The 18,749-nt window shown below is 41.6% G+C and overlaps 1 protein-coding gene across 5 annotated transcripts; it reads left to right on the forward strand.

Moving 5' to 3' along the window:
- The first annotated feature begins 274 nt into the window (after positions 1-274).
- LOC139364534 (serine/arginine-rich splicing factor 7-like) lies at positions 275-18,175 on the forward strand. Of its 5 annotated transcripts, XM_071101335.1 has the most exons (8): positions 6,666-6,719; positions 8,517-8,697; positions 9,048-9,224; positions 10,319-10,387; positions 13,615-13,686; positions 13,832-13,885; positions 17,328-17,348; positions 17,911-18,175. In XM_071101335.1, exons 1-8 carry the CDS (start codon positions 6,692-6,694, stop codon positions 17,963-17,965), a joined length of 657 nt encoding a protein of 218 aa, XP_070957436.1. In that variant the 5' UTR covers positions 6,666-6,691; the 3' UTR covers positions 17,966-18,175. The 5 variants fall into 5 exon arrangements, with proteins under 5 accessions (XP_070957439.1, XP_070957438.1, XP_070957436.1 ...); XM_071101336.1 differs by lacking the exon at positions 17,328-17,348; XM_071101334.1 differs by lacking the exon at positions 17,911-18,175 and having other exon boundaries at positions 17,328-17,679.
- The last annotated feature ends 574 nt before the right edge of the window (positions 18,176-18,749 follow it).

Below are 18,749 nucleotides of genomic sequence, written 5' to 3' on the forward strand. Positions count from 1 at the left end.
TGACATGACTGACCTTGGTTTATCTGGAATGACGCCACTGTCTGTCCCTCTTGCCAATAGTCTATACATGTGTTATGATTGATCCCTTATTAAAGTATAAATATGTATACCCTTTATCTGTTTACACTAATGGTTTTACCATCTGTTAAATAGTGTGCAGTGTGTGTATTAACACAGTGTTACTCGTGTTTGTTGATACTTCTGTGTGTTTCAAATGTTTGCCTCTGAGGGGGGTAAGTCCTTCTCTTTCTGCTTTCTCGCTGGGCTGGCGACAAGATGGACGCTCTGATCAGTGAAGCAAATTTAGCGAAACTGATTACAGAGATGAAAAAGTGAGTGCTTCTCTGTTTCGTTGTAATCATATAATCTCTGTTTTATTACCACATTTCTTATGACCCAAAGAAACCCATGCATTACTATATTATAGGGAATTGTCCCCAAACTCTACAAATAAGGTCAACCAAAGTATGTGCTTTGTGTTCTCCCCTCTGTGTCTCATTTTTTCTGCTGTTCCGGGTTCGGACTGCAAAATCGTCAGTATGCCATGGCTGTGTCTGGACGTTGGATTGATTGTGACGACTGCTGTTCATCGAATGATTAACTGTTTATAATTACGTGATTAAATTAATCAGGTAATTATTAACTCAGTAACCTGGGGCACCATGGAAAAGTTTGGTGTTATTCAATTTCTATTTGCCAAATTAACTCAGAATATCGATTTTACAACAGCCGCTAATTAATTAATTTCCTCTACAGTCTCATTCTGAATGTGGCATAATCCGGGAATTTGCTCAAACATGAGTCCCACTAAATAAGTCTGTCCCACACCAGTTGAGTTGATTATTTTATTTACTAACAAGCTAAAATGATAATATAAGATGCACATACACAAACACACAGTCTAGGCTATTGATTAGAACTTAGTACAATGAAACAGGTCCCTAGCGGGCCAACACAATATGACACGTGTTACACAAAATGGGGATTTAAAAATAGAGAGAAAAAGAGTGCACGAGAGAAAAGCACACTTGGGTACATTTGTAAACTATGATTATTTTAACCCTAACCTTGCCCCGAACGGCCGCTCTTATGGGTAAGAATATAATGATGTAATTACGTGTCAAAGGTCTCTGATGGGGTATCTCTTCATGGACCGGGTTTGCCTTCTCTGATGGCATCACTTCTGTTGTCCACACGATGACAGTGTCCTTTGTCTTAGTGGTCTGTTTCCTTGCCCTTGTTCTGAAAAGGGGTCTTCTGAGGACAGCCAGCCATGTAGCTCAGGGCTCCGACGTAGGAGTGAAAACAGTTTAGACACATGATTCCTTGGAGAGTGGTAACCGGGTGGTCCTGCTTGAATTCACACTCTTAGAAACAACTACTCATCCATAGCATAGATTGTTAAAAGGTTGTCTTCAACCTCGTGTTGCGTTTTGAGGTTACAGCTAATCGGACCTTGGCTGCAGCTCGTGGTCATCTAGTCATAATGTTAATTCTTAACCTACATATTTTATACCCTTGGGTCAGAAATGGGCGTTTCCGCCTCCAATTTAGACAAACTTCACATTTCATCTTTACAAAAACTTTCTCTTTGATCTGGACATTTTCCACACAACGCACATTATGCAAACATCAGGTACATATTGTGAAAACTCTTCAAATTACAATGTTTTTGTTATAACGTCATTTAACTTTAACAAAAACATAATTTTCATATTCCATCTATTGTCATTACTACCATTTTGGCTGTCGAAACACATTGTCCCAAAGTCCATTTATTGCATGTTACTGTTCTGAGGTAGGTTCTCCATAGGCCCATCATACATTCCATTCCTCCAAAGTGAGAGGACAAAGGGATTTTGTTTGCTGCCTTAAGATATTCAATGGGCGTGAGGTGTCATAAAACCCCCCACCTCCATAGCTCTCGATCTCTCCCCCTCTGGTGGGTGTGACAGATGTCTCTTGTAGGAGTGTGGTCCACTGTAACCTGACCCGAACAATCCAGTCGTGACAGTCCCCCTCTAGTGGGTTAAACTTGGAAGGATTCTGCATGTTGCAACACACCATATGAACATCAGCTTTCCTGGTTTGTGGATCATTGTAGCAGTCCCCTCCTGGTGATTTACCCTGGTAGGATTTCTGCCAGCTGCAGATCACCACCAGAACGGACATGGGAGGTCCAGCGTTGGCTCTGTGTTCCCAGCCAGTTGTCCGGTTGTCCCGGCTAGTGGATCTAGGCAGTAACTTGGGCAGATGTTAATAACGCACCACACTCAGTCAATACGTCATTACATTTCTTCCCCAAATGAGCGCCGTTGTGGCTCTAACTGGTGGTTGAATGGTGAACTTGTTTATGGCTCTATCACTTCCTAAATGTCAAAGGAAATGAAACAAAATGAATAAAAACATAAACAAGAGATATACAAAATATAGCTACCACACCTTATTCATATAATTTGGACTATGTTCTATATATGTCCAAGGTCTTGGCTAAATTACTCTATCATGGCATTGTCTCTGTCATATCTAGGGCGATCCAACTTGAAGGTGGCTATTTAAGGCACTTTGAAAAATGGCACCCTGAATGGCAAAGCTTACATTGGGGACATTACAGGACTGTGCTAGTGAATTCGGGAGAGGAAACTGAGGATGCTGTGGATGGACCCCCTGTTGGGGTTTCAGGATCTATTGCCAACTTTCCGAAAATCGGATCGTTTCCGTTCCACAGGTGATCCTAGTATACAGTGCCTTGCGAAAGTATTCGGCCCCCTTGAACTTTGCGACCTTTTGCCACATTTCAGGCTTCAGACATAAAGATATAAAACTGTATTTATTTTGTGAAGAATCAACAACAAGTGGGACACAATCATGAAGTGGAACGACATTTATTGGATATTTCAAACTTTTTTAACAAATAAAAAACTGAAAAATTGGGCGTGCAAAATTATTCAGCCCCCTTAAGTTAATACTTTGTAGCGCCACCTTTTGCTGCGATTACAGCTGTAAGTCGCTTGGGGTATGTCTCTATCAGTTTTGCACATCGAGAGACTGACATTTTTTCCCATTCCTCCTTGCAAAACAGCTCGAGCTCAGTGAGGTTGGATGGAGAGCATTTGTGAACAGCAGTTTTCAGTTCTTTCCACAGATTCTCGATTGGATGCAGGTCTGGACTTTGACTTGGCCATTCTAACACCTGGATATGTTTATTTTTGAACCATTCCATTGTAGATTTTGCTTTATGTTTTGGATCATTGTCTTGTTGGAAGACAAATCTCCGTCCCAGTCTCAGGTCTTTTGCAGACTCCATCAGGTTTTCTTCCAGAATGGTCCTGTATTTGGCTCCATCCATCTTCCCATCAATTTTAATCATCTTCCCTGTCCCTGCTGCAGAAAAGCAGGACCAAACCATGATGCTGCCACCACCATGTTTGACAGTGGGGATGGTGTGTTCAGGGTGATGGGCTGTGTTGCTTTTACGCCAAACATAACATTTTGCATTGTTGCCAAAAAGTTCCATTTTGGTTTCATCTGACCAGAGCACCTTCTTCCACATGTTTGGTGTGTCTCCCAGGTGGCTTGTGGCAAACTTTAAACAACACTTTTTATGGATATTTTTAATAAATGGCTTTCTTCTTGCCACTCTTCCATAAAGGCCAGATTTGTGCAATATACGACTGATTGTTGTCCTATGGACAGTCTCCCACCTCAGCTGTAGATCTCTGCAGTTCATCCAGAGTGATCATGGGCCTCTTGGCTGCATCTCTGATCAGTCTTCTCCTTGTATGAGCTGAAAGTTTAGAGGGACGGCCAGGTCTTGGTAGATTTGCAATGGTCTGATACTCCTTCCATTTCAATATTATCGCTTGCACAGTGCTCCTTGGGATGTTTAAAGCTTGGGAAATCTTTTTGTATCCAAATCCGGCTTTAAACTTCTTCACAACAGTATCTCGGACCTGCCTGGTCTGTTCCTTGTTCTTCATGATGCTCTCTGCGCTTTTAACGGACCTCTGAGACTATCACAGTGCAGGTGCATTTATACGGAGACTTGATTACACACAGGTGGATTGTATTTATCATCATTAGTCATTTAGGTCAACATTGGATCATTCAGAGATCCTCACTGAACTTCTGGAGAGAGTTTGCTGCCCTGAAAGTAAAGGGGCTGAATAATTTTGCACGCCCAATTTTTCAGTTTTTGATTGGTTAAAAAAGTTTGAAATATTCAATAAATGTCGTTCCACTTCATGATTGTGTCCCACTTGTTGTTGATGCTTCACAAAAAAATACAGTTTTATATCTTTATGTTTGAAGCCTGAAATGTGGTCTTCCATTGCACGTGTGCGCCTTTGTACGTAGTGGGTGCACACGCCAAGGGAAATAAGACCAAGGATCATGGTAACAGTCAGGATACTGTCCAGCACTGTCCAAGAGCGGGTGACAGACTAATCTTTTGGCATGTAGTCAGTCGGGTCAACTAAAAGTGCCTCATCCAGTAGGCTAAGATCAACAGTCCCTCTTTTGTGGAGCGATGGGTAACGATGCTTCGTGGGTGACTGTTGTTGATGTGTGCAGAGGCCCATACCCGGGCTCGAACCAGGGGCCGAGGGGACGGACTAAAGTTATACTGTTACACTCCTTTAGTACAATACATAAGAAGTTCCCCCTATATCGCTGTGCACAAAGCAAGGGTTAGTATTGCAATGAGGTTAACACAGGTCGCTGTTTGGAGGGCTACAGTGGCTGAGTGCTTTCCTTCAGGTCCAGCTGAGCCTATGAAGCCTCCTGTATCTGTAGTGCAAAGAGAGGACTGCCAACCTGCCTCTCCCTTCCTCCCTCACTGTTCCTCTTTGCCCTTTCCTCTGTATCTCTGTCCCTCAATGGGAGAATCTCCATTGGTTTTGCTCAACTCCTCGCGTCCTCACCTCCATCCTCTCCTCGCCCTCCTGGAAACAAATATGCTTAAATGAAATGACTCTCCACTAGCACGTCATCAGGCAAATTACATTTACAATGGAGTAATCCCAAAATACATGTGTTAAGTGGTAAAAATACATTTTGATAGTTACACTAGACATTTTATAGAGGGATAAGTAGTGTATTATTTTTTAACTATGGGCATGCTTTTCTCAGAGAAAACAATAACTGATTGAATTTTAAAACACTTTCGTGTTAACTGCCGGGAGGATACATCTGTGCTTAGGCTATGGAGGAGAGGAGGAAACTCCTCCGAATTGATACCATCCTACATATGGTGAACAATTTTTGGTTTCCGGGTCACAGTGTAGAAGAGGACAGGAATGGAGGAGAGGATGGACTTTTTCCCATTTGAGAATCCCCTTCCCTATCCTTCTTTCTCTCTATCTATCCCTCCCTCTCCTTCTCTTTCTCCCCCTCTACAGTTCCACCATTCAATAAACTACACTATTACGGGACCATTTCTCTCTTCATTCCTGTGTTTTATTGTAGGTGGGTATGTAGTGATAAGAAAGGTGAATAATAGAGAATAATAGATAAGACATAAGCTGATATGTCATGAGGATGTGATTTCATACACAGGCAGTGTAACAATGTTCTGGGAATAGAATATGAATATCACAAAGTATAACACATTTATGAAAATGATTTTCTAGCTAAATGAGGCAAGAATAACCCAATCTTATCATATTTAAACAAGGTTATGGCATTCATGACAGTAACCACGTAAGATGCTTTGAAAAACGTTAAGCTCCAGTATGACTGCTGTTGAGGCCTATCATTGTAGCGCACTGTGTTATACTTATTTGGCTGTGACATTACATAAAACCCTTCTTCTCTGTGTCAAGTGCCCATTCCAAATCGACCCCAACATCTGTTATAACACACAATGTAATACTGTAGCTCAATGTGTAAGGATGAGATTCCTCATGTATTGTTGGTAGGGTTGGAGAGTATCCAGATTTTCATATTGGTATAATACGCTATTACCGAAACCAATTCGCTCGTTAGCGAAGACAGGCAATCCAGCTCATAAAGTTACACATAAATAGGTAGCAGCTACCAAATGTCATTTTTTGTGAGTTTGGACATGTGAACTTGAGACATTGCGCAAATGAACAAAGTTTTGACACATTCTTGTCTGAAGGAAAAACAGTACTGGCTCTGGAGCAACATGTTGTAGGCCTCAGATTTGTATAACTAAACCAAGATAGACCACAGCCCGTAGTATCAAATGGAAACAATGAGTCATAGTGGACCGAACAAGCAAGGTGGGCAGAGCCAGGAACGAGCTAGCCTAACCCAACCATGATGTTGCTGTCACTTTGACCTCTTTGTTGACATATCTACACCACTCCAGTGGCTTCAGTTGACGCCACATGTCCATGACTGTTTCAGTATACTGACCGAGAATAACCTACACTGGACTTCAATTTTCAAATCAGGTGCTAGAGCTGGCTAGCTGGCTTGAATATGTCCGACGGTCAAATGTGTCGTTGTAAACAGTGATACAATTCCAAAGGGTCCGGACCGAATAATTAAATACCTTCACCAACCTAATACTGTACTGTGTGGTTCATGGTATGAAATAAGAGTGATTTGGCATTTTATTGTATTGCAAGAGTGCATTTTGTGAGCCGTCCTGTCTGACCGTCCTCTCAGGAGAATGTGTTTGACAGGCACATGCGCAGATTGATTGTAAAGCGGGCCTTGAATCATGTCAAGACACGGTCGAAACGGAGGAGGTAAACTAAATAGCATAACGGATTTTAACATCACAAAATACTGCACAAAAGGCTAACCGAACGCATGTTCAATAGTAGACAAAAATATATATTGACGTCAAACTCCGTATACGTGAAGATAATCTCATGCTTGGTTGACTAGCTAGCTACATTAGGCGTATTTAGCTTTCCTAGCACACCCGATTTGCTAATCAATTGCTTTATTAAGTAGCTATTTTTCGATCAAAATGTTTTAATGGGGGCAATCTGCAGTTGCTACATCCATTTGTGGACCTATAAATGAATGAAATGTGCCCATTGATTCTTGAAGAATTTAAAGGTGCAATATGCAGATCGCTCCGCAATTTCCTGTTGCTAAAATTATATTAATTTACTTAATTTCAGTTTGTGACAAAACAATCAGTCATTGTGTAGAGAATCATTGTACCATCTAAACCGCTGTGAAAGATATTTTCCATAACAAAAAGTAACCTATTGCAGCTTAAATGCCTCATGACCATAGTTCAACTGTTGTACCCCATCAGAACTCAAAATATAAGCATGTTTTACTCCAATGTTTGCAAACCATGTAAATGTTAACAAACACTAGATGTAAAAGCCTCAAAACATGGTTAAAACTATACATGTGATATCATAGATGGTCATTCTTTATATCCATTGCTCTATGGATTTGAGATTGGTTACATTTCTCCAGCCCCATCCCTCAGCTTTTTAACAAAACAGGGGCGGGGATCGCTTTGTTTCAACTGCACTGTGATAGCTCTGGTTCACAGTCTGAGATTAATGCCATACATTTGTTTGAAAAATGTCCTCTCACAAGCCAGAATGTTGAATGACTTAACAGGTTGTCTGTAAGAATATGAGACATATTCACAGGAAAGTATACTTCAATGAACTTTAAGGCGCTGGTAGTGCGTTCAGATTTCTATCACCTGAAGCATGCGCGGAACCATGTAAACACATGCACGAGCATGCGTCTCTTGTGCACATGCTTCAAGTGATCTAAATCTGAACACACTACCAGGGCTGTGAAAAGTTTATGTAATTATACTTCCTGTCGATATAATAGCTCACATTCCTACCTGCAAAAGGACCAACCACATGGACAACCGGTAAAGTGAGTAAAAATATCATTTAATCTGTTGTCACAGCCGGCCGTGACCGGGAGACCCATGAGGCAGCGCACAATTATCCAAGCGACGTCCGGGTTAGGCCTTTGAGCTTTTCCTCTTTGTGGCGGGCCGGGTGGCTGTAAGCTGACTTCGGTCGCCAGTTGGACAGTGTTTCTTGGATATCACGAAAATATTCAATATTTTGGCTTGTAGAGGTCGTGAGAGGGAACTTTCCTGATCCAAACGCATATTTCTGCCCGACGTGGAATTCAATGCAAGTCAATGCCAGGTCTTCAGGCTAAACTGCTTAAGGTTGATTCTTTGCCTAATTTATCACATTTTCAGGCTTCAAATATTTGCTCAAGTGTGATTTCGGTGATACGTAATAGCAGGAAATCACTACACGCAGCTCATTGTTATGTGGAAAAGCACACAATATTATGTTCATATGCCTGACACATAATTAATTTTAGACCACATAGCATGAGGAACTGCCTCAGGCCAACTCTATGCTAATCGTTCACTGACCTCAATACATGGGATGCCTTGAGAGGACCGCATTTCAATGCAATTTGTGCAGTTACTTTTGATACTGAGCTTAGGGGAGTGGGAAATCAAAGGTCTCTCGGAACAGAATCAGTGAGTTGCAGCAGTGGTGGCACCTCTTTCTATTTTTCCTTTGCAGACGCTAAGGTTTACGTCGGTAACCTGGGCACTGGTGCAGGGAAAGGAGAGCTAGAGCGGGCGTTTGGGTATTACGGACCCTTGAGAACAGTGTGGATTGCTAGGAACCCCCCAGGGTTTGCCTTTGTGGAGTTTGAAGACACCCGGGATGCAGAAGATGCGGTCCGTGGCCTTGACGGCAAGTAAGTGGTACCTCAAGACTCCAGACTTCGCCCCCAAGTTTAGCCTACTCTCCAAGACCTACAAGCTGAAAGGGCTCAGAGGGCACCAGTGTTGTTGACGTTTGCCAGTCAATAATGTAGTTTGCTCTTTGCAAATATTGAAGCATTTTATTGGTTTAGGGACATCTATCAGTAGACAGTAAAGCAGGTAGCTGGTATGATCTTGTTACGCATTTGCTGCTATCCAGATGAAACACTTTAGGCATGTTCCTAAATGCTTGTTACGCTTTAGATGGGTTTCGTCATGTCCTCTTTAAAGTGAACTATGCCATTGTGCAATTTGCTTACTGTTGAACTGACTGTCCTTTCAGGTTAATTTCTGGATCTCGAGTTCGAGTTGAATTATCTACAGGGATGCCGCGGCGATCTCGGTACGAGCGTGCGCCCACCAACCGGCCCTTTGACTCCAACGACAAGTGCTATGAGTGTGGTGAGCGGGGGCACTATGCCTACGACTGCCACCGCTACAGTCGACGCAGGAGGAGCAGGTATGCCTCCTTAACCAATGCATCAGATTTTGGTCTTTTTTCTTATTTTGGTAGTTGTTGCTTATTTTTCATTGTCTTGATTTTTCAGTGTCTTATGTAGATTTAAAAAGAAGTAAAGATGATTATTATACAATCTTGACAAACTGCCTGTGTCTAGGCTACCTGTTGTTGTTGCTACTTTTGTCTCCACTTGTCACTTAATCCCTTTTAAAATATGGAAATACTTCTGAACTGTTATGTGGGAATCTTTTTGTTAACAACTCACCTGGTCAAAACATTTCAGGTTTCGTCGTTTGATTCAGAGTGTCACGATCCTTAACGATTTCATGAGGCATCTAGCAAATTCCACACTTTTGATCCTTCTATGACCATGGGGTTGATCGATCAGCCAGACCTCCCCTTCTCAAGCAACTGCCACATCTAGCTGCACCTTAAAGATTTCATAGAGGGCTGACAATGCACCAGATGATTTGGTTATCAATTTGGGCCTGGGGTTTTGTAAAGAGGACAACCTGGTAGACCATGGTCCCGTCTAGAAAAATCGCCTTGCATCTATCAAGTCTCAATCAAGCGATTTGGCTGTCAATACGACCATCATCGTTAGAAATCGAAGAACACGACTAGATGCAGAGGTCGGCTGATAGATACTTCTAGATCGCCTAGATCTGCTCGAACCTTGGTCCAAAGTGGGTCAACCGGGCAATCTTGCAAGGTTTATTTCAAGTACCAATTAATGTGTTTTTATTTCCAATGTAATGTATGACTTGACAATAACATTCCTCTCTTCCACTCTTTACTAGAGAACTGAAAGGCCTGCTTTAAGCAGGATACGTTAGCGCCATGAACAGCTATGTCTATATAGTGACTCCTACTACCAGTATCATTGCACGTGTAATGTTAAATCTAATGTAATCCCCCCCCCTTTTTGTGTGTTGATTTGAGTGAGTGTCAGTGGGCTTAGGGTGATTGTTGTTGTCAGTGGTCAGGTTAGAAATAAAAACAGACTAAGGCAGTCTTATGTGGGGCTTCGCGGGGCCTGCTCTGAACTGTCCTTCTTTCCCTCCCTCCCTCCCCCTCGTTTGGATGTGGTTTAGGTCCCGGTCTCACTCCAGGTCCGGTGGGAGGAGGTACTCTCGCTCTCGCAGCCGGGACCGTGGCAGGAGGTGAGCGCTCTTATGCATTGTCCTTTCTTGTTCCAAAGGCGCTGTTGTCCAACTTCCTCAATCATCAATGGTTCCTCAGGGGTCTATTCTTGGTCCTCAAAGGAAAAACAGGTTTTTAGAAATGTTGCAAATGTAAAAGAAAAATATATATATATAAAATCACATTTACATAAGTATTCAGACCCTTTACTCAGTACTTTGTTGAAGCACCTTTGGCAGCAATTACAGCCTCGAGTCTTCTTGGCTATGATGCTACAAGCTTGGCACACCTGTATTTGTGGAGTTTCTCACATTCTTCTCTGCAGATCCTCTCAAGCTCTGTCAGGTTGGATGGGGAGCGTCACTGCACAGCTATTTTCAGGTCTCCAGAGATGTTCAAGTGGTGCCTCTGTCTGAGCCACTCAAGGACATTCAGAGACTTGTCCCGTAGCCACTCCTGCGTTGTCTTGGCTGTGTGCTTAGGGTCATTGTCCTGTTGGAAGGTGAACCTTCGACCCAGTCTTAAGGTTCATCTTTCCCTTCATCCTGACTAGTCTTCCAGTCCCTGCCGATTAACAACATCCCCACAGCATGATGCTGCCACCACCTTGCTTCCCCGTAGGGATTAAGACCTCATTGGAGTGCTGCAGAGATGGTTGTCCTTCATCTCCACAGCAAAACTTTGGAGCATTGTCAGAGTAACCATTCGGTTCTTGGTCACCTCCCTGACCAAGGCCCTTCTCCCCTGATTGCTCAGTTTGGCTGGGCGGCCGGCTCTAAGAAGAGTTTGGTGGTTCCAAACTTCTTTCATTTAAGAATGATTGAGGCCACTGTGTTCTTGTGGACTTTCACTGCTGCAGAATCAAGTTGTAGAAACATCTCAAGACTGATCAATGGAAACAGGTTATTTCAACAAAGGAGCTAATCGTGGACTTCAGCAGAGGGAGCACCCCCCCCCCCCATCCACATCGACGGGACCGCAGTAGTTAAGGTGGAAAGCTTCAAGTTCCTCGGTGTACACATCACTGACGAGCTGAAATGGTCCACCATTTCCACACAGATAGTGTGGTGAACAAGGCGCACCAGCGCCTCTTCAACCTCAGGAGGCTGTTGAAATGTGGCTTTACACCTAAAACCCTCACAAACTTTTACAGATACACAATTGAGAGCATCCTGTCGGGTTGTATCACCGCCTGGTACGGAAACTGCACCACCGGCAACTGCAGGGCTCTCCAGAGGGTGGTGTGGTTGCCCAACGCATCACCAGGGGCAAACTACCTGCCCTCCAGGACACCTACCTCACCCGATGTCACAGGAAGAACAAAAATATCATCAAGGACAGCAACCACCCGAGCCACTGCCTGTTCACCCCGCTATCATCCAGAAGGCGAGATCAGTACAGGTGCATCAAAGCTGGACCGAGAGACTGAAAAACAGCTTCTATCTCAAGGCCATCAGACTGTTAAATAGCCATCACTAGCACATTAGAGGCTGCTGCTTTAATACATAGACTTAAATCATCACTGTCCACTTTAACAATGGAACAATAGTCACTTTAATAATGTTTACATATTTTGCATTACTCATCTCATGTATATACTGTATTATATCCTATTCCACTATATCTTACTTCATACCGCTCTGACATTGCTCGCCCAAATATTTATATATTCTTAATTCCATTCATTTCATTTAGATTTGTGTGTATTGTTGTGAAATTGTTAGATCAGGGCTGCCCAACCCTCTTCCTGGAGATCTACCATCCTGTGGGTTTTCCGTCCAACCTTAATACCCTGATTACACTGCTCGCGTGTGTGAGTGTTGCAAAATAAATGTAGGAATCTATATTATTCAATTATTGCTCGGGCGCAGCAACGTGCGTCTGCGTTGCTAAGGGCTAAAATAGAAGTCAGTTTTATTTGTGACGCAGATTGGGAGATGCAGGACTTGCAGTGCATCTCCTCATTGGTTTACAGAAGCAGGTATCCACGTGCCATCTCCTCATTGGTTATACCCCCTGAAAAACGTGTGGTGTGGGGGGACAAAATAAATGTATGCACGATGGCGCACACGCGCAGCCGGTTTGGGTTCCGTGTAATTTAACACATCTGGTTCTACTTATTAGTTGCTCAACAAGACCTTAACTAGCTGAATCAGATATGCTAAATTAGGGTTGGACTGAAAACCTACAGGACAGTAGATATCCAGGAAGAGGGTTGGGCAGCCCTGTGTTAGATATTATTTGTTAGATACTACTGCACTGTTGGAGCTAGAAACACAAGCATTTCGCTACACCTGCTATAACATCTGCTAAACACGTGTATGTGACAAATACAATTGGATTTTATTTATTTACCTGAGCTCAATTTTGAGTCTCATAGCAAAGGGTCTGAATACTTATGTAAATAGGTTTTTATATATTATTTTTGCATAAAAAAAAAAAAAAACTGTTTTCGCTTTGCCATCATGGGGTATTGTGTGTAGATTGATGAGGAAAATGTTTTTAAATTATTTATTTTTTAATAAGGCTGTAACAAAACAAAATGTGGAAAATTGGAAGGGGTCTGAATACTTTCCAAATGCACTGTATATACACTGAGTGTACAAAACATTAGGGACACTTTCCTAATATTCAGTTGCACCCCCTTTTGCCCTTAGAACAGCCTCAATTTGTCGGGGAGTCCACAAGGTGTCAAGTGTTCCACAGGGATGCTGGCCCATGTTGATTCCAATGTTTCCCACGGTTGTGTCAAGTTCTCTGGATGTCCTTTGGGTGGTGGACTCCCCCCCCCCTCCTCTCATCTCTACACTGATTGAAGTGACAAGTGACATCAATAAGGGATCATAGCTTTCACCTGGTCGGTCTGTCACGGTTCTCCAACCCTGTTCCTGGAGAGCTACCTTCCTGTATGTTTTTGCTCCACCCCCAGTTGTAAACTAACCTGATTCAGCTGCTCAAACAGCTAATTATTAGAATCAGGTGTGCTAGATTAGGGTTGTAGTGAAAACCTACAGGACGGTAGCTCTTCAGGAACAGGGGTTGGGGAGCCCTGGGTTGTCATGGAAAGAGATGGTGTTCCTAATGTTTTGTACACTCGGAGTAGACTAAATTGTAATTACACTTATGCTATACATAACTCCACATACATACATTCACCACATAAACATATACAGATTTGTATGTGTTACGGTATTATGATAGAGTAGTTGATCAGGAATGGCTAACAGCTTTGATATCTATGTTCTAGATCAAGATCCTTCTCTCCACGCCGCTCTCGTTCTCCTAGAAGATCGAGAGCCCTTACCCCCAAGAGATCAAGGTAAATTGTAGAAAAATGGACTTGCTTGCATTATTTAAAGATCCCACATTGTGTATAAATAAATAAAGGTTAAATAAAAAATAATATTGTTCACTTATTTATTAAAGGATGGGTGTTGATGCTTTTCCCCCTCATTTATTTTTAGATCTCGGTCAAAGTCCAGATCAAGGTCTAGGTCACTTTCTCGTGCAAAGACCAGGTGAGAAATATAACTATTTCAATGCTTTGATCAGCGTTTCGTTGCTGTTGTCAACAATGCAGCTACATAAATTGAGTAATTAACACTTAAACTGCTGCATTATGTCAATCCCCAAAGATTGTCACTACCCCAACAAAATACAATTTTGTGTTGGTGTTGACCGTTTCAGGTATTACAATTTAGACATTTGTCCCCTTGATATATTATGTCACTGACTTAAGAGACTAAAGCAGATGTCAAACTCATTCTATGGAGGGCATGGTGTCTGCGGGTTTTCCCTTTTAAATGAAGAGAGAGACAACCAGGTGAGGAGAGTTCCTTACTACATTGAACAAAATTATGAACATAATTGTTTGTCCCATGTTTCATGAGCTGAAATAAAAGATCCCAGAAATGTTCCACAAAAAGCTTATTTCTCTCAAATGTATGTGCACAAATTGGTTTACATTCCTGTTAGTGAGCATTAATAGTTTGGCAAGATAATCCATCCACCTGACAGATTAATCAAGAACCTGATTAAACGGATCGGATCATTTTTTTGGATCAGCAAAGAAAAGGGAGACAAATATAACTCTGCTTTTCATTTTACTTAACGAACACTTAAAGCAAGGAACTTTTCAATGTTTAAATACAATCTTCAAATAAAACATTAAATACTTAATTGTTAAATTAAAGTGCAATATCAGGCATGATACCTTCTTCCTTTTGTTAGGTTCTTATTTTTGATAATAAATGACTCACGGACACTAAAGGACCTTAACCAAGTTTAATTATTACCAAAGGTTCTGTACAGCTGTATTCAGACAGCAAGACATTTCTCACCATCACAGTTATATACATCCCACTTAAAACGTTCCTCCTTCTCTCCAATCCTCTCCAAAAGGGTAACAGGATACCAAACCCGTATTGCCCCCCTTAAGGGGATCTGACCTCACCTCCTGAACTCAACCCCATCCTTCACCTAATCCACAGATGTCCATCTGTCTTTCCTGTATCAACACGGTGCTCTCCTCCCGTCCCCCAACACGTTCCAAAGCCACTCTGTCTTTCTACAGATCTCACTCCTTAATATACTATACGTCTAATCTATCATGTCTTTAACATCTCAAATGTTCAAAATGTCGAATCCAACACTGAACAATAGTGTCCACATCATAAAAAAAAAAGTTAAAGCAAAGCAGACCTGAGCTTATAACTTCAAATTCTTTTTCAAAAAGATTATGTCTACATTGTCTGGGGAGAGGGTAGACCTCTTTGCAGTCACTATGTCCCCTGCTGTGGAGAACACCCTCTCGCTAGGAACTGTAGTGCCAGGTATGGCCTTGCCATCATGGCAATGTGAGGGCTGACTTTTCCACCATGCCAGCGGATCACCATCCACTGGAATGCCACTTGCCTATTGTAGGATGCCGCCTCCTCTTTGATGGTGTTGGCAAACATCTTGCCTGTGTCTTTGCTCGCAAAGGTCTCCCTGAAACGCTCCTTCATGGCCAAATTATTTTGTGGAGGAGTTGCCTCTGAGTCTGCTCCTGTCGGCTCTGTGGCTTGACCCTGCAGAGAAAATTACTTGATCTATTAAACTAATTATTTATTTTCGTATTTCATAGAACTATAATTGTGGCAATAACATTTTAATAAAAGCCATTATTATTCCAAATCAAAAATGGATGATTCTAATAGCAATAGCATAGACTAAGATTAGACTGCAGTATATTTATTGTTTAAGTAATTCACCCTTATTTTTATTTTTACCTCTTCAGTGACCACAATCTCAGTGGTGAGATCACTGTATGTCCTCCGGTGTAGGGCAGGGTCTAGGTGAGACAGGGACTTGAACCTTGGATCCAGTGCAGTAGATCTATGAAGGTAGTCTTGTACATTAAGGGGTATCTGGGGCTAGGGACACAATTGCATTTTATTGTTGGCAATTTGAAATCACAGAGATACCGTGACGAGATCCTGAGGCCCATTGTCGTGCAATTCATCCTCCACCATTACCTCATATTTCAGTATGATAATGCATGGCCCCGTGTTTGGGATGCTCTGGATCGACATGTACAACAGCCCGTTCCAGTTCCCGCCAATATCCAGCAACTTTGCACAGCCATTGAAGAGGTGTGTGACAATATTCCACAGGCCACCTTTGAATTTTTTTGAAGATATCTGTGACCAAGTGATGCATATCTATATTCCCATATGAAATCCATAGATTTTTGGCAGAATGAGTTTATTTAAATGGACTGATTTTCTTATATGAACTGTAACTCAGTAAAGTCTTTGAAATTGATGCAATTGATTTATATTTTTGTTCAGTGTAATTAGTGACTTATTTCATCAATCTAATACAAGGGAAGAGCGAAACCCCGCAGATACTCGGCTCTCCGTGCATTGAGTTGAAGTGAGGGCTGAAGCCTTGTCCACACTGCAGACCTTAATGCTCAAATCAGTTTTGTTTCTCAAATGCGTTTTGTAGTAGTGACTGTTGTACTTGTGACCACATCTTACTTGCCCTTTGTGCTGTTGTATGTACCCAATAATGTTTGTACTATGTTTTGTGCTGCTACCATGTTGTTGCTACCTTGTTGTTGTCATGTTGTGTTACTACCATGCTGTGTTGTCATGTGTTGCTGCCATGCTATGTTGTTGTCTTTAGGTCTCTCTTTATGTAGTGTTGTGGTGTCTCTCTTGTCGTGATGTGTGTTTCGTCCTATATTTTATTTTGTAATCCCAGTCCCCGCCCTCACAGGAGACCTTTTGCCTTTTGGTAGGCCGTGATTGTATATAAGAATTTGTTCTTAACTGACTTGCCTGGTTAAATAAAAGTACATTTGTGTGTGTGTGTACAGACAGCAGTCGTTTGCTGTCATGGTTACACTGGTTGTCATAGTAACAACGGGTGTGTGCACGGTGGTGTAGGCTGATTGGTGGTGGTGCTCGTGCTTCCCATCACTTTGTAGAAAACTAAGGTGACAACTTTGCCTGCCATGGACGTTTCCCAGTTGCTTTTTATGTTCAAAATCATAGTGTAAGATCAAGCCTCAAATGATAAGATGATCCAACTTTCAAAGCTGACTAGCCACAGCAGTCAACTAGCTAGTTAGGTAGAGGTTTAGCTTTCTAGCACATTCACTAATTTGTTTCCAAACGATTAACAAGCCAGTTAGCTACAATGTCATGTTCTTGTCAAACTGTCAACAGAGTAGCTTGAGTGCAAATAAATCAGATTTGACCATTCAGACAAGTCCCATGGCCAGCAATCAGATTGAAGGTGGTTTGAAATATGTCTTGAAATATCCGATTCCATGTAGCTTTTGAATGTTCATACTGCAGGAAAAGTAACAGAAGTGATCTTAAGGTGTAGATAAATAAATAAATGACTTGCACGAAAAAGGGACACTTTAAATCTAAAGAATCTGAATGCCTTGTATGTTTACTTCTTCAGGTCTGGTTCCCCCACGAGGAGGTATGCAGAAGTATTGAGTCTGACCCCAATTTTCTTCCCACCATTCTCCTCTCTAAACGAGCTATGGAACAGTTTGACAATGCATGATAAGCAGCAAAACGTGACAATGAAATTGTTGTCTATCTATACAGTTTAAACGGTGTAGATGCATGATGGTTCATTAAGTCAGGCTACTTAAGCATTACAAATGAAAGGTAGACTCAGCAATAAATCAACAACAATTACATTCACATCTTTCAGTTCAATGTGTGAAATATGTATTAAAAGGTTATTTGAATTGTATTCTTTAAATTCCCCAAAATAATACATTTGCATGACAAACTTATATTAAATGCATGGTCCTTAAATACTTTGCTTGCTACCAGTTGCCATTGTCGAAGTCTTAAGAATGAGGTCTAAAATTAAAATTATATTTTAAATCCCAACTGTTCAAAATCTAAAGATTCACCTCAAAAACGAAGGTGTGTTTTTCCTCCCAGCTGAGGTAATGACTTTAATTTGGGTTTAATGCACAGCAAATAAATGAAGAGGGAAAACTCATTTCTCTTTTTCTCTCTTTCAGCCACTCTACCTCGAGGAGTCCTCGTCGAGGTGACAGCTCGGAGAGAGACGACTGAACTTTGAAATGTTTGTTTCTTTATGTAAGCATTTCCTGTGACTAAGTTCTTTGTTAACCCATTGTATTATTTGAAAATATGTAGCTTGTTAATTTCCTCTTGAGGCATATTACTGACATTTCAAAAAGAAGCAATTGGGACCCAGTTTGGAATGCGTTTGTGTTTGTTTTAGAAATAGTTGTTGGTTAATAAAGTATATTTGATTTAAAACTGTTTGGTGGTGTGTTGTCCATCTGGGCACAGTTGGTCTGTATATAGCACAACTCAATGAAATGGTTTTTGATTGAGTGTTTGTGTTAACTCTACCTATAGAGGGCAATGTTGCACTTGCGAAATGTGCTCTTCGAATTTTGAACTCAGGATCATAGCACACTGTTCTTGTTTTATCCTTGATACCAAACGGCTACTAAACTCAGCAAAAAAATAAACATTCCTTTTTCAGGACCCTGTCTTTCAAAGAAAATTTGTAAAAATCCAAATAACTTCACAGATCTTCATTGTAAAGGGTTTAAACACTGTTTACCATGCTTGTTCAATGAACCATAAACAATTAATGAACATGCACCTGTAGAATGGTTAAGACACAAACAGCTTACAGACGATAGGCAATTAAGGTCACAGTTATGAAAACTTAGGACACTAAATAGGCCTTTCTACTGACTCTGAAAAACACCAAAAGAAAGATGCCCAGGGTCCCTGCTCATCTGCGTGAACTTAGGCATGCTGCAAGGAGGCATGAGGACTGCAGATGTGGCCAGGGCAATAAATTGCAATGTCCGTACTG

The sequence above is a fragment of the Oncorhynchus clarkii genome, chromosome 13 (genome assembly GCF_045791955.1).
Source record: "Oncorhynchus clarkii lewisi isolate Uvic-CL-2024 chromosome 13, UVic_Ocla_1.0, whole genome shotgun sequence".
Taxonomy (NCBI): Eukaryota; Metazoa; Chordata; class Actinopteri; order Salmoniformes; family Salmonidae; genus Oncorhynchus; species Oncorhynchus clarkii.